Source organism: Chenopodium album, chromosome 18 (genome assembly GCF_948465745.1).
Source record: "Chenopodium album chromosome 18, dcCheAlbu1.1, whole genome shotgun sequence".
NCBI lineage: Eukaryota > Viridiplantae > Streptophyta > Magnoliopsida > Caryophyllales > Amaranthaceae > Chenopodium > Chenopodium album.
The window spans coordinates 49,024,133-49,040,185 of NC_137851.1; the positions used below are offsets into that span (position 1 = coordinate 49,024,133).

At 34.6% G+C, this 16,053-nt stretch overlaps 1 protein-coding gene across 1 annotated transcript; it reads left to right on the forward strand.

Moving 5' to 3' along the window:
* The first annotated feature begins 394 nt into the window (after positions 1-394).
* LOC145591005 (uncharacterized) lies at positions 395-15,078 on the forward strand. Its single transcript, XM_081647393.1, has 21 exons — positions 395-624; positions 741-814; positions 902-979; positions 1,117-1,248; positions 3,201-3,251; positions 3,372-3,512; positions 3,595-3,717; positions 3,898-3,975; positions 4,611-4,703; positions 4,800-4,922; positions 6,601-6,684; positions 7,417-7,509; positions 7,673-7,852; positions 8,702-8,774; positions 11,978-12,081; positions 12,181-12,440; positions 12,542-12,628; positions 12,726-12,956; positions 13,900-13,978; positions 14,126-14,189; positions 14,604-15,078. Exons 1-21 carry the CDS (start codon positions 534-536, stop codon positions 14,720-14,722), a joined length of 2,358 nt encoding a protein of 785 aa, XP_081503519.1. The 5' UTR covers positions 395-533; the 3' UTR covers positions 14,723-15,078.
* Positions 15,079-16,053: the final 975 nt, after the last annotated feature.

Here is a 16,053-nt window from a genome sequence, read left to right on the forward strand (position 1 = left end):
GGCTCGTTTGTCTCCTCTCCTCTCCGTTGAAGGTTGATTGAAGCGTTCAGTCACGACTAACTAGCATTAGTGGAGGTTTAACTTGTGCCCGTGGACCAAGTAGAGGAATCACACTTGAGGTTCTTTATCTCCCTTTGTTCTTGCTCGATCGCACGTGGAATCACGCTTCAAAGGTACAATTATGTGTTCTTTATGTGTTATGCAAAGATCCTTGGATTAGGTACTGTATGAATTCGAATATGATTCATGTTTATTTCCGCTGCGTAGTACCTATAAACTCCTACAATATGGAGTTCAACTTTAAAATAATGCAAAGTCAAATGATTGCTATCTTGCGAATATTTGGAGACGAGGGTAGTAAAAGTGTAAAAGAGTTGATAGTTTAATTTGTACTCCCGATTTAGTGAGTTTGGCGGGGGTAGGGTTTTAGGTTAGCAAAACTTAAAGTTTGTTAGGGTTTCTCAGTCTCTCTCTCTCTTCTCCCCCTTTTTATCCGTAAATGGTCTCTGTTTCGTGAAGAAGCAGCAGCAGCCATGGGAGGTTCTCGAGCTCAAGTTAACAAAGCTCACAAAACTCGTTTTGCTTCCAAATCTTCTCGCAATGTTCACAAAACTTCTCTTAAAGGTTTCATTTTTCTTTCAATTTCCCCTCTTATTTACCTTCAATTTGCCTCAATTATTCGTTCCTTTTTAAGGTTTTATTTTTATTTTTATTTTTATTATTGTTATGTATTTATTTAGATAAGCATCAAAATGCAAAATCGGACCGTTTCGGTAAAGGCGCTCGCGCTGCTCGAATTCAGCGTAATAATATGGTAATTTTTTTGTGCAATTTTAATTATATGACTGTTTAATTTTTATTGAATTTGTGCAATTGATAGTTGGTTGATTATTTTTGATAGATACGCGATCAAAAGCGGGCTGCTGCGTTGAATGAAAAGAGGGCATTGAGTGGATCAGCTAGTCCACCTCGTGTTATTGTGAGTTTGTTAATTTTGTTTTGGTTTTTGTGAATGATTCATTCAAAGAATTAAGCTTGAAATTTGCTGAATTTTATTTTCTCTTAATTTGGAATGCTTTAATGCTGTAGCTTATTGAAAATTTGCTTGAATTCTAGGTTCTGTTTGGTCTGTCTGCTCATGTTGACTTGAATTCGGTCGAAAGGGATTTGTTGGGATTGCTATCAACAAAATGCAGTAATGAGGCATTCCCTACTGTTGTCTCTTCCGAGTACAAGATGAGAGCCACGGTAAGGTCTATGTTGGGTTACTCCCGAATTGGCTGTTTATGTTGATTGATTGGGGTGGATCATGTTTTTCCTAGAATGCGAAATCAAATGTGTGCCTGATATCAAGAAAGTTTTACATTTGAGTTTAATTTATCAATCTTTATGTAGATGATGACTATAATTTGAAATCCCGAGGCACTATTGTTTGCTTCACTGTTTATTTCTTTCTTAATGAATCAAGTTGTGATTACGTGATGCTACCTTATAGATTACTATTTCATTCATTGAAATGAAATGAATTATGAAACAAATGGTGCATGGTTCCAGTTCAATATTTTGCGTGATGTATGTCCTACAATTAGATTGTATCTTGGTTGGGATTTTGAGCATGCTTTATGCTACTGATCTCATACACCAAGCATTTGAATCATTTGAATGTTCTTTATATTAGCTAGACATTGTAAGAAATGCACTAATATAGTTGAGGCTTTTATTTTGAATAAATGGTGCCTCCATTCATTTTTATCTCCTCAGACCAGCTGGTGGTGAGATATACTGTGTTGTCCTGGGTTTAGGGTTTTTGGGTGAATTATTGGAGTTGTCAGAGAAAACAGAAAAATTAGTCTGTCTCAAGTACAGGATTAGGGAATTAATGAAATCAATAAAATGCAAGAAACATTTATAATTTGATGTAAGGGCTTATTTTGAGAATTCAGTGATATTATGTACCTGGGGATTGAATTTTGTTAAAAATTGTCCTGGTTTAGGGTTTTTGAATGAATTATTGTTGTTGTCAATAAAAGAAAAAAAGTCTGTCTCAAGTACAGGATTTAGGGAAAAGTAATGAAATCAATTAAATGCAAGACAATAGGTGTCATTTGATGTATGGGGTTACCAATGAAAATTTTGGTGATACTATGTACCCGTGAAAAGATTTCCATTAAAAGCCTTTTGCCATATGCTATTCCAATCTTTTCTAAGAAATGAAGAAGACTTACTTTTGTTTAGCTAAAAATACAAAGGAAACAGCACACAAGGTTAGGGGGACAAAGTTTTCTGTCAATGCAGCTGGAGATGGACAATTTTCAAGTCTTTGAAATTTAGAATATGACTTGAGTTTACTTTGATATGGGGGACGGACGATGAGAATTTTCCTTTATTTATTGTGTTATTTAAATATTCACTGTAATTTTATATTCAACCTTACCCAAAACAGCTGAATCTTTAGTGAAAGTTATTCTAATAATTAAGATACTAAGAAGCACTTCTGTGCATGTGCTTACTCATTGTCACTAATTTTTGTAAATAAGAAATCATTGTAATATGCAACCCTTTGTTTATGGTTTTTATTACTAGGGGTTGAGGGAGGTGGTGGTTCGGTTAAATTTGTTTTTGAACCTGCTAGCTATAGAACTGTGAGATAAGTAACCCCTGCACAATAATGTCTTCTGGGATAAAAGTTTAATGCTAGTCATAATTTTCACTCCATCATAAGTGCTTTTGTAGGATACTGGAAGCTTCATTATACATATGGTCTCCCCATTTCTGGGCCATGAACTTGCGCAAAATACTATAAGTGGCCAAGTGTGACACTTGCTTAGGGGTTGAGTGACATAGGGTTAAAGTATTTGTGGATTAATCTGGATTCAGAGCTCAGGCATCAGAGGTCTGAGTAGGGGGATGTTTAGCTTAAAGATATTGATAGGTCAAGGTTACAAAAAATGAATATAAGAAATCATTATTAAATGTCACTGCTGTATTGAATGGGACTTTGTTCATAGAGAATTGTGTTCTTAGTCTCCATTCTCCAATTCTCTTTTTTTGCTAGCCTGTTCAGAATGTGTTTGAAATAGTAGGGGTTTTTTTTTTTTTTTTTTTTTTTTTTTTTTTTTTTTTTTTTTTTTTTTCTTGTGATTGCTGCATTTTTCTGCCACATGTTACAAAGCATATTTAATAGTGATTGTTGGGTGTAGGTGCTGAAAGCTCCTCACGGGGATCTATCCTCATGCATGGATATGACCAAGGTACTCATTTGTTCTTTTTTTTTTTTTTTTTTTTTTTCTTTTGAATTCTGCTACATTGATTCAAAATGCTATGTAAATGTTTGTAGCTGTCACTAATTATATGTGAACATATCTGCTTAGGTTGCTGATTTGGTGGCTTTTGTCACATCAGCAAGCTCTCCATGTGAAGGCGGTTCATCTGATTACATCGATTCATTTGGAGCACAGTGCCTTTCTGTTTTCAAAGCCATAGGCTTACCAAGCACTGTTGTATTGATCCGTGTAAGCAGACAAATTTTTGTATACTTTTAGTTAAGAGAAAGAAATTGTTCCACTGTTTGGTAATAAAAATTTCTTGCTTCAGGACCTACCTAGTGACTTGAAAGGAAGAAATGAATCTAAGAAATTATGTAATTCCAGTCTTGCTTCTGAATTTCCTGAGCAATGTAAATTTTATCCGGCAGATACTAAGGATGATCTCCACAAGGTAATGTCTGCAAGTTCTGTATTGCAGTTGTGATTTGCTGCTTTTATAGTTTAGTGAAGTGATATACGTTTAAAAATAGCTGGGTCAATAGGGATGGGCTATTGACATAATTCAAAATTTTCTTCTTCCAGTGAACTGTTTTTACCATACTTTAGCTGTATTTCATTGTTGTTGGTGCAGTTCTTATACATTCTGAAGGATCAAAGGTTGAAACCTCCTCATTGGAGAAATCAGCGAGCTTATGTTGCTTCTCAAAAGGTTAATTCCTGACTTTGTAACTTTTAATTACCTTGCTATATGAAAGCATCCAGCCAAAAGGGATAAAGTAGATACATCTTGAAGTGTGAAGCATTTTCATCAATATGTTTTTTTAATTGCTACTAGTGTATTATCCAAGGAAGGTGCGTCTTTTTATTTTTTACTTTGTATCTTTTAGCAAAAGCTAGTGCATTAATAATGTGAGGATGTAAGTCAAAACGTCTGTAATAAACTAATCTTAGGAGGGGCATTATCGGTAATCTAGTATCTTTAGGTTAAGTCTTTAATTTTATTATAAATAGAGAGGGAATAAAAGGGAAAGGAGGCAGAGTTTTGTATTAGGGAAACCTAGAGAGAGTTATGGACTCAAGCCATTGTTAGAGAGAGATACAGAGGTAACCATGGCCGTAGACCGTACCGCTATGATACCAAGTGTAATATACTGAATTTTACAGACCGAACTCACAGAAAAGATTGATTCTTTGATTAACCAAATAATCTGATTTTGTTTGTTTGTTGCAGGTGTTTCATATAATAGTTTTAATAAGAAGCACTCTTTGCTTCATGATATAGTTTTGCACTTCTAGTTAAATTAATCATAACCTTTATATTGATTTTCTTTCAAATTTCTGCAGCTTGAGATGCTTGATCATGATTCTGTTTCTGGAAAGTGTACCCTCTGCGTCACTGGTTATATCCGTGCTCGTAATCTCTCTGTAAATCAGCTGGTAATTGTTTGCAGTTTTCTCTCCATGATTCTTATTAAAACTTATGTTTAACAGTTCAAAGCCTAATGCTTTAGTATAATTTTTCTGGTGAACTAGGTCCATGTCTCTGGAGCAGGTGATTATCAACTAAGCAAAATTGATATCCTCAGGGATCCTTATGCTCTAAATCCCAGGAAAGAACACGACACAATGGATGCTGATGATGTGCCTGATCTGCAGGTTGGTAACATTGTCATGTAATTATTAGTTTCTCCTTTACATTAAAACGCAATAAAAAAAAAAGACTACTCTTTTTATTGGCATGCTAAAGTAATAGATTAGAGATGATTTTTGGTGAATGATCTCATAGTATTAAAAAAATGCTAAAGCAAAAGCCTCTTACGTATTCTTTAGTGATATAATGTGAGTTCAATTTTCTATTGAATCAGCTAAGCCTTATTCGTATAACATGCTATTATGTAAGTACTACCTCCGTTAACATTTACTTGCAACTTTGAGCTCTAGCACGTTTCCCAAGTCAAAATTTCATAATTGTTATTAAGGGATATAAGGGTATGTGATTAAGTACGAGAGAGAAAAAATTAAAAATGATTAAATAACCACCCAAGCCACCCACAAGTCCACCACCACCGACTCCCTCCTAAACCCAGACCTGCCGTCACCACCACCACCACCCTTCGCTGACATCCCCTACACCCAGATCGACACGACACCCTCACAAACCCAAACCCACCATCGCCGAACCCCAGATCGAAGCTCACCATCGCCGAGACCCCCACGACCCAAACCCACCACTGCCGACCCCCCCTAATTCCAACCTCACCACCACCGCACCCCCTAAACTAGACCCACCAACACGCCGACAAATCCAGGCCACAAAAACCACCACTCAACCCGAAACCAAAAACCCCCAGTCAACCCGAAACCACCCACTGAACCCGAAACCACCGGAAATCAAACCCCCACTCAACCGAAACCACCGAAAATCAAACCACCCATCCTAGAACCACAAAAGCCCTAGCCCATTTTGAAACCTCCCCTAAACCCCCACTCATCTCGAAACCAGAAATCCCCACTCAACCTGAATCCATCGGAAATCAAACCACCTAGCCCTCAAACCATTAGATCTAAACATTTATCTTAGAGAGAGAAATAAGAACACCGTAACAATAGGCGGATGTGGCGGTTAGAGGCGGCTATGTTGTAGGTGGTGGTTAGAAATGGCGGCAGCGACGTCGATATTGAAGTTGGTGTTCGAATGAGTTATTGGAAGATGAATTTGATGATGGAATGATTTGTTGGGTTGGATTTTTTATTGAATTAGTATGGGTTAATTGGAATTGGGTGAGAATAGTTATGTTAAATAAGTGAAATTATTAATTTAATGAGTTGTAATTAAGTTATCTAAGTGTGTTTTTAACATTATTAGTTTTTGTAATCTTATTTTAAAAAATTTACCTAAAAAGGAAAGAAAATGGAAAGTTGCAACTAATTGGAAGCATTCTAAAATGGCAAAAGTTGCAAGTAAATGTTAACGGAGGTAGTAGTAATCTTGATTTGGAAGGGGATTTGCCATCCTTTAGGAAATTCTGATCCTACATTTATTTCATTTTTCCTTTATTGTAATTTTTCTGCCAAACTTGTCTTCAAAATGCCTTTGCATCTTTATACCTAAAGGAGAAGGTAAAACCTTTTAGCCTCTATAACCAAAGGAATAAGAGTGATAAAATAATCTATGTATTGTTTTATCATTTTTTTCAGTTTATCCTCCCTGTACTAGTTCTCTCCATTTGTTAATACTTTTTCCAGATGGTATTTCACATGAGCCTTAAATTTTCTCTTTTTGCTACAATACTTGTTTCATACCCTCACTATGATTTCAATTTTTTCATTGTAGGTGATCAGCTCGTTAGTGCCTGATAGTTCAAAGCAAGAACCATTACATGTCGAAAATGTTCCAGATCCTCTTGCCGGAGAACAGGTTGGTGGATAACCTCTGGTGCTTTCCTTTCCCTCTGATATTCGGAGTCAGGAATTTAGTCTTTATATTGCTCCTTAGTCCATCCCCTTCGGGCCCTTCCCCCTCTCATTCTATTTGATTGTTATCTTGATCTCTCAGCTATTGATTGTGAGCTAATAATTGTGTTGCTGAGTTTATACTTTCATATTTTCATGTGTATTTGTGCAAATATGGTTTGAAAATTTTCAGTTTTGTAAATGAAATGTTGTTTCACTAAAGTTCAGCTTTGCTCTTTTTTTTTTTTTTTTGATATTTTCGTTCAGTTCAGCTAGCATCTCTTGTAGGCTCGTTATTGACATTGCTTATTGCTCACGACTTCAGAATGAACCTTGTTGGCATGATAAACTGTAGGAACTGCATAATACAATATAAGTTCATAGCTTATTATTGTCAATACATACCAACAGGTTTTATTTATGACTTGAATTCATTCCATGAAGTCTCGAGAGTCTTTGATTGTCAGTCTCATAGAAGATGCTTTAGTAATGTTTTTATTGATAAATCCTTTTCCGACAGCATGTAATACTTGAATTTATTTTGATCAAATACTTGTTCAACCTGTTACCTAGTGATCCATTTTTGTTTCAATTTGGGGTAGTATAAGTTTTAGAAATGCACCAGGGATGGGTATAATTTTGTTGTGATTTGAATTGATTTTATAGTCCATTTTCATAATCCTACATCTTCTATTAGACATGGCCAACTGAAGCAGAAATGGCAGAGGCGGAGGAAAATCTGAAGCATAAGAAGAAGAGGAAACTTCCACCTGGTACTTCGGAATATCAGGTTTGTCTCAGCCTTTTGTCTGTCATCTTTTTCTCTTCACTGCTTGAATCTCTAGGGAAGAGCTCATGTGGTTTGAACTTCTCTATAAATTCCAGTCTTGGTTGTTTTGGTTTGATACCTTATATTTGGTGCTTAACAATTCACAAATATCTGATTTCTTCAGGCTGCTTGGATTGTGGATGAGAGTGATGAGGATGATGTTGAAAGTAATGACGAGTCAGAGGGTGGCATGGTCTTGGATGGGGTAGAAATTGGTGTTGCTTCTAATGACCTTGATGAAGATCAAGGTTCCCTTGACCTCGGAGAATCAGATGGAGAGACAGAGACTGATTCAATGATGGTGGTAAGTTTAGCTGTGAACTATCTGTATTCATCTATATTTTTTTTATAGAAAGACAGCAAGTGGATGTCTTTCAAAGTCGAGATATGTTAAATATCACTTGGAGGGTATTCAGTCTTCTACTTGACCAGGGTTGTACAAAAGCCTGTTAAAAGGAACTTGAAACATCGAGGGAAAGCGATACCCTCAATATGTGTTGGCATCAATATTGAGTCATGCTCACTGAAGATGTTTGTGCTTTTATTTGTTCTTTGTTGTGGCTTGTGGGCAGCTGGGCACTTATGTATGTGTAGGTGCTGAATAGCTTTGCCTGTATGCATCACTTGTGTTACTGGAAGTTGTGAATGTGTGATGATCGTAATGGGTGAACAATAAGATAGTTCTTCAAATAAAAAATCTATTTTTATTTAGTGGCTGCTCTGTGTTCTAACTAATACCTAATTACATTTGTCAAGCGCTTGATTTCCATGTGTTATCCTCATTAGAATGTGGGTATCCCTAAACCTTAATACCCCCTTCAGTAAAATAAAATCATTTGATATTTTGATGTAGTTTAAAATTGGAAAGCAGTGCAGTATGGAATGAAACAAGGTTGGATAGAAGTTGCTGCGTTCCATGCTTAGCTCGTATTTGGTGTAACACCCTAAATAAATAAATGTCCGTTAACTAATTACAATTACGTAAATGACAGCAGAAACCTATTTCTGCAGAAATCTATTTCCTTAATGTATTTATGGTTATTGTTTTCAGATGGTTACCATTTCTTCCGCCTCTTTACTTTATATTTGTCTTTATAGATATTTTATGCCTGTTTCATCGTATTTAAAATAACTAATGCCATATTCATTACAGGATGGGGATATGACTAGGGAGCAGATAGAAGATGATATCAAGAGATTAAAAGATGCTCATGCAGAAGATGAGGGTAATTCCTTTTGTTCCAGATGGTTTTTTAATTGCTCTCTAGTCATCGATCATTTTATACATTTTAATTTAGCAAATTCTAAGTTTTAGACATTGTGGCACCATGCTATAATAGATGTGAACATGTCAATTGAACATACTCATGCAGCATTATTTTTCTGGAATGCTAAGATTTTTATGGTGATTCTACTAATAGATGAGATTGTTGGCAAACTAGCCCATCTCTTGTTTAATCTCTTGGTGTTAGACCATACTATCCTCTATCTTAAATACATCAATACTACTGCTCATTATTCAAGCTTTTCAATCAAGGGCATCTCAATATTAAATTCACATATTTAGAGTAATTAAGGCATGTTTAAAAACTTGTTGATTCTTTTCAACAGTGTGCACTCTCTCTCTCTCTCTCTTTCTTCTTATTCTATATCTCTTCCGTTTTTATCACCATCTTTTCCACGCATTCCTCTTTTGACTGCCATCCCCTAATCCTCATCCTAACACTCTATAAGCCCCCTCAAGGCCTCAACAACTCAATAATTCAGTTTTGAGGGGTATTAAGGTAATTTTGTGTTCCTTAGTAATTGATGGTTGTGGTAAAGTGTTTGGTTAAAAATCAGTTTATCTTTTAAGGTTAATGGTTATCTACTTTAAATTTTTCCATTTCCTTTGTGAAGCTGTAACTATTAACTTAAAAGGGGCTGTTTGGTGGGAGGGATTTAAGAAAAGGAAAGGGGATTTCCTTGGTGGGTGTTTGGCTGCCCTATTGTTTTTATTTCCTTTTCCTCTTTTCTTTTTGGATCTCCCAAGCATTCCTTTACATTAAATTACAGCTACAATCCAGGATTTGCCTTTCTTTCCTCTAACTCTTCTTTACTCCTTCGCCTTGTGACTTTGTTCTTCCATCTCTAACAACTGACTCTTCTTACCACCTTCTGTGGCTTCCCATCGCCACCACATCTATGGTCTCTACCACAGACATTGGACTGTTAATATTATTGCAGTTCATAGACACCCAAGACTCCTCTCTTTCCCTCTAAAACTTCACCATCATCAATAACTATATACTAAAAGACACACTAGCAATGACACGTGTCATCTCCTGGTGTGTCCTTAGTTTTTTTTTTAAAAAAAATAAATTAATTATAGTATAAAATCTTTTACAAAAATAATTTCTTATATAAAAAAGATTTGATACATCTTTTCACACAAACATTTATGACTATATTAGAAAGTATTAACATAATTTGCGATATATTTTAATCTACTCAAGGAAGTATACATATTTTTTCTCTAATAAAAATAGTTGTGTATTTATTTATTAGATTCAATCAATCAATAATCAATAACTATAAAAGACACACCAGCAATGACACGTGTCATCTTCTGGTGTGTCCTTAGTATAGTTTTAAAAATAAAAAAATTTGAAAAAATTGATAGAGAATATATGCAAATATTTTCTTCCAAAATTAAGAAAAAATAATTATAAAATAATATATTTACCAACTTAGATATCTAACCATATCTTTATATAAATTCCTTTATAAATAATTACTTTTAAATGTATAGTGATTATTTACAGTAAAATATCCTGAATATATATCTTTCAAGCTAATATAATTAGTAAATGAAAAATTTTCAAGCATAGAATAAAAAATAATATGTCATTAGGGTACAAAATATAAGAAAACTTGAATATAAAATACAACTAGCTTAAATCCCGTGCAATGCACAGTTGTTAAATACTTTTGAAAATAATATTATAAAAATTATATAAATAGAAAGACTCGTATATTAAAAGGTGTATATTATTAATAAAAACCTGCAAGAGAAAATATTTAAATTACTTGTAACATTTATAATGGATAGTTTAATATTTTTGGAAAGGAATTATATTTTATATAAAACAAATATCATAATTTAGATACAATTTTTGATTTATTTTTTTATTTTAAGAAGGTACTTTTGGAGGGAAAATTTTTAATGCAATATTGATAAGTGTCTTTTTTTATTCGCTTTTAGTATTATGTAATTGATTGATAGGCAGTCATAAAGGATAAAAAAAAAAAATAATATTTGAAGTTGCTTGATTATAAAATAAGAAATTTATTTTGGACCAAATTGTTTATTGTATTTAAATATAATTTTAAATTAATACACCGTAATAAAGAGTGAAAAACCGTGCATGGCACGGGATCTAACCTAGTTACTAGGCAATAACCTCACAATTAGCTACTGACATAACATGAAAGCTCCTCCTAAACACCGTAAAAGCTGTATATACATGAGAATAGATCCAGGCTTTGACAGAGATGACACATGGGCTGATATGGCTGAAGTATCATGGCTGAGATGAGATGAGATGACAATGACTGCACCTACTGTCTCCACTACATTGCAGTTCATGACCACCCAAGACTCTTCTTTTCTTCTACAAATTGACCATTGCCAGGAAATAGCCTCACAATAGCTACCAACATAACACTATCAATCCTCCCAACCACCTTAAAAGCTGTGTGTACATGAGAGTGAGTAGATCTAGGCTTTGGCAGCGTTACCGTATCGCTGTGGTTGAGTAAAATGGACGACACAAGATGCCAATGACTTTAATGTGTGTTGTGTGAAGGAAGGTGAGAAATATATGTGCCCGTAAAGGTTTGGGTTAAAGTTGGTGAGTGCGTGGAGATTGGGTCAAAGCAACTTGAAGCTGAGGAAGACATGGGCTTATTTGTAGAGGAAATGGGATGGACTTCTGTAGAAAGTGGTAATTGATTGTTGTCCTTTTTGTGAACAAAACAATATTAGTGAACTCTCTTTCGTGATATCTTTGCCCCCTTTGTCTTTCTTGATTCCTTTACCTTTAATGTGAACTTTAGATGTATCAGGTATCCAATGTTATTCTTTTTCAAATGAAGATATGACCTTGAATATGTTGGCATGAGCCTGGTGATTTAGAATGGTTAAAGGTTCTTGTAGTGTTCCTTGTATACTTACTATTTTCGTATCTATATTGCATATGAAGAAGTATTTATTCTATTTATATCTTACTGAAGAGTAAATGTAGACCTCACTTTGAGTCAATTGCTATCAGTATTGGTTATATTTAACTTTTGTGAACCGCGTATATTCTTTGATGGCTTCTGTAATACTTCACCGCTTCCATTGGAACCAATTGCTTTGCTTATTAGTGGTGCAACTTGACTTCAGAATACCCAGATGAAGTCGATACTCCAATTGATGTGCCTGCTAGAAAGCGTTTTGCCAAGTACAGAGGCCTGAAGTCCTTTAGAACATCATCATGGGATCCAAAGGTGATCTTTTTGTGCCGCTTGACATGACTTTTACTGTTATTACTTTTGATGATCATTACAATCTAAATTCTCTATCTCTCTCTGTTTATCTCTGAGTAGGAATCCCTACCTCAAGAATATTCAAGAATATTTGCTTTTGATAATTTCACAAGAACTCGAAAACATGTGCTTGCCAAAGCCTTGGAATGGGACAATGAAAGTAAGGGTGAGACTGTGTCTCCTGGTACATTTGCAAGGCTCTATATAAAAGAAGTACCACAAACTGTTGCTTCATATTTATGCATGCGTGCAAAAATGATGCCCATCATATCATGTGGGCTCTTGCAGCATGAGTCCAAGATGTCTGTTCTTCACTTCAGGTATCTACTATCTACTTATCTAGTTCTGTTAGCTCTTCTGTTTTTATCATATCTGATTATTTCTGTCTACTTCATAATCACATAATTTACTGTCTTGATAGCATTAAAAAGCACGATAGTTACCATGAACCAATCAAAGGGAAAGAGGAATTGATATTTCATGTTGGTTTCCGACAGTTTGTTGCAAGGTAATTTTTCTGAAAAAAATCCCAGCTGTTGAAGCTATATTTTTTATTTTATGGATAATTTGTTATGATACTAAAAGCCTTGGCTTGTCTTATGAAGGCCGGTATTTTCCTCCGATAACTTCAATTCAGACAAGCACAAGATGGAGAAGTTTCTTCATGCTGGACGCTTTTCCGTAGCTTCGATATATGCTCCTATTTCATTTCCGCCTCTTTGTTTGGTAGCCATGAAGAAATCAGGAGTCATGGGCTCACCTGTTTTGGCTGCTGTTGGCTCTTTGATTAGCGTTGATCCAGATAGAATAATATTGAAGAAGATTATTCTAACTGGGTAAGTATATCTTCACTTTCTTATCAGATGTATAGATCATTACGATGCTTGTAAAGTTGATATGACTATTTCTTTGCTTTGTTAAGTCAAGTATCTGGGTAATTCTATTGTGAGCCTCCTTTCAAAGTTATGTTTAGCTGTTTACCATTTCCAAAGAGGCAAATTATATTTTCAACTAGGTGCTCCTGAAGTTTTGTAATTGCTAATTCTTGTTTGTTGAAGTTACTGTTGCATTTTTAAGAACACCTAGTTTGAACTGTTGAGCTAAGATCAATAGGACTTGGTTTAGAAAGCTGCCTTTTTTCTTATAGATTGATAATGTGAAGACAGTTTGACCTGATCTTAACTGGCCTGGCCTGGAAACTGTCTAGGTTGGCCTTAAGTTGGGGCTGTACTGGCTTGATTTTTCGTAAAAAGGGCTCTGGATAGGCCTAAGAATTCATTTAAAGACCAACACCCACTTTTGTCTAGAAAATCCCATTCTTGCTCTGTTTTGTATTTTGGTCAATGCCATGCCCATGATCACCTCTACTAGTAGCCCAGGTGCCTGAATTTAATCTGTATCATATCTCTTGTTGCTCTGATCTGTTGTCTACTTTTTGTAGCATTGGGGAATTGTAATATTTTTCTTTATTACGTAATGTAGGGTGCACTTGTAGTTTTTATTTATTTATTAACGTATGGGCTTGCTTAGTATGTGATGTCATAATATTTTAATTAAACCAGTCATTGAGATGTGATCATATAGTATATATTTTTGAAGAATCTATTATTAATTCTTTTTTGAGATTTCTGTTTAATTTGTCATTTTCATCTCAATACCTTTAAATGGTTCTATTTTATGTTGATATCTCTAGGTTAATTGTTTTTTATTAGCAAACTTGTTTTCTTCTACCAATCCCGTCTTTTTGGTTGTAACGTGCAAAACCTTGATTTGATGCAGTTATCCCCAAAGAGTTTCTAAAGTCAAAGCAACAGTTAGATATATGTTCCACAGTCCCGAAGATGTAAAATGGTTCAAGGTATGGTACTTTGTCTTTTGCTTCTCCATCCCAATTGCCCCTTTCCAGTTTGTAGTGTCTTTTTTGTGAGGGAGATAGCTATTGATTAATTTAGCAAAGTTTAATGGCTATACTAGTTGAGCTAATTTGAGTGTTTATATACTGCAGCCTGTAGAATTATGGACTAAATGCGGACGTCGTGGACGTATAAAAGAGACTGTCGGTACACATGGTAAATTTCGTCTTATCAATGTCCCAATTTATCGAGTTGTAGTTTCCTCTTTTTTACACACACACACACGACTACCACCACCTTTTGTGGGTCGAGAGGAGATTTTTCAAAGGAACCTGTTGCAGCTTTCCTTTATTTAATTTTATTGTTATATGCCTGCATCTTCTTGAGTACCAAGCTACTAGGTAATATGTTTCTAAAATTCCTTGCTGTTAAGCACTGATGATTTTGAAGTGTGGCTATACTTTCAATTACATGTAAATTACCTAAACTCAATGCAGTTTTTGTGAATTTGACCATTTTTTTAAACAATATTCAGATATATTGTATATACATATTAGTATATACTTCAACTATTATTTTCTTTTCGTGTGGGAGATCAGGATTGTTGATTTGTTTTCTGTTGGGTTGCAGGGGCAATGAAATGCATTTTCAATGGAGTCCTTCAACAGAATGACACGGTGTGCATGAGCTTGTTCAAGCGTGCATACCCCAAGTGGCCAGAACAAAGGTTTCCGTTGTCAAATCTTTGAATTGACGGTAACTAGGGGTTGAAATTTGATAATGGCAGATTCTCAATGCAGCACAGGACATAACTGTCCGCTGTGATCGGGAATGAAGCACTGGTTCAGAAATTGCTCTTCAAAATTCATTTTTTCTTGTATTTGCTTGTATGGCGTAGATTAGCTTAGTTATTCTTAATATTATACAAGTACATCTGAACCCACTGGTTTGAGTTCATAGAATTTTGTTAAATTAGTGAATTTAGGTGTTTTGATAGGCTTTTACACCGTGAGTTTATCTGAAAGGTAAACGAAAGAAATTTTGATATTGTGGATTCACACTGTAAACTTCTTACTGGTGCCATATAGTATTAACTAACGCTTCATTATTCAAAGGCTCTTTCATTTTCTGCACTATTCCTGATGCTTGTATGGATTCACATTAGAAGAAGGCTTCAAGTGGTAATTGACTAATTGCATCATGAATGTGCTGGCCTATTTGTACCTTATTTAAAATTCGTTTAGTTGTTGGTCACTTTTGCCTAAATATGTTTGTTTAAGTAAACATAAATAGATTATAGTATATACAAGTATATTTGTAAACATCTATTTATAGTTGATACTATGAAAATATACATCCAAGGCTTGTCAAACATTATTATACACAGTTTGTTATTAACACATTAGTTAAATATATGTATGGTGTACGTGTAAATATGATTTTATTGAACTAGACAAAGAGACTGCTACTGAAAAAGAAACAATGGTAAAACATGTTTTTTTTTAAAGTTTGGTGATTTAATCAAAGCTTAGTTGAACATTTTTCTTGAAAGTTTGTTGTTCTAATCAAGCTTAGTTCTACCACGATATATTATTTGTTCAGCTCATTAACATATACATGTACTATGCTACAAATTAGATTTATTTAAAGTCAAAATTAACACTGGTGAACTGAATTTGACAAAGATTGACTTATTATTGACAAATTTTCCTTATTTTTTTAACAATAAATGGTGGTCATAAACATGTAAAATGTAATGACCAAGTTTTCTTATTTTTAGGCTCTGTTTGTTCTCACAATAAGTGTTGGGAAAATGATTTTCCATGGAAAATAATTTTCAAGGGAAAACACAATAGTAAAAATAGGTTTTTTTATTTTTTTATTTTTTTTTATTTTCCTCCTCACAAAAAAGATTATATAGAATGGGAAAAATAGGATTGGAAGGGAGAAGATGGATGAGATGGGAGGTAAGGGATGTAAGGAGAAGGGAGGAAAATGTGGCATACCTTTCTTTTAATTAGAAGGAAAACCAAAAACATCTTTTACTTTTGGGAGAACTATTTTCCATCTTTGGAATCCC

Excerpts from the sequence above, each read along its gene's own strand:
- LOC145591005 (XM_081647393.1), top strand. The coding sequence starts at position 534 with ATGGGAGGTTCTCGAGCTCAAGTTAACAAAGCTCACAAAACTCGTTTT. Across the intron at positions 4,704-4,799 it reads ATCTCTCTGTAAATCAGCTG|GTCCATGTCTCTGGAGCAGG; the intron begins GTAATTGTTTGC and ends CTGGTGAACTAG. Across the intron at positions 12,957-13,899 it reads AAGAAGATTATTCTAACTGG|TTATCCCCAAAGAGTTTCTA; the intron begins GTAAGTATATCT and ends GATTTGATGCAG.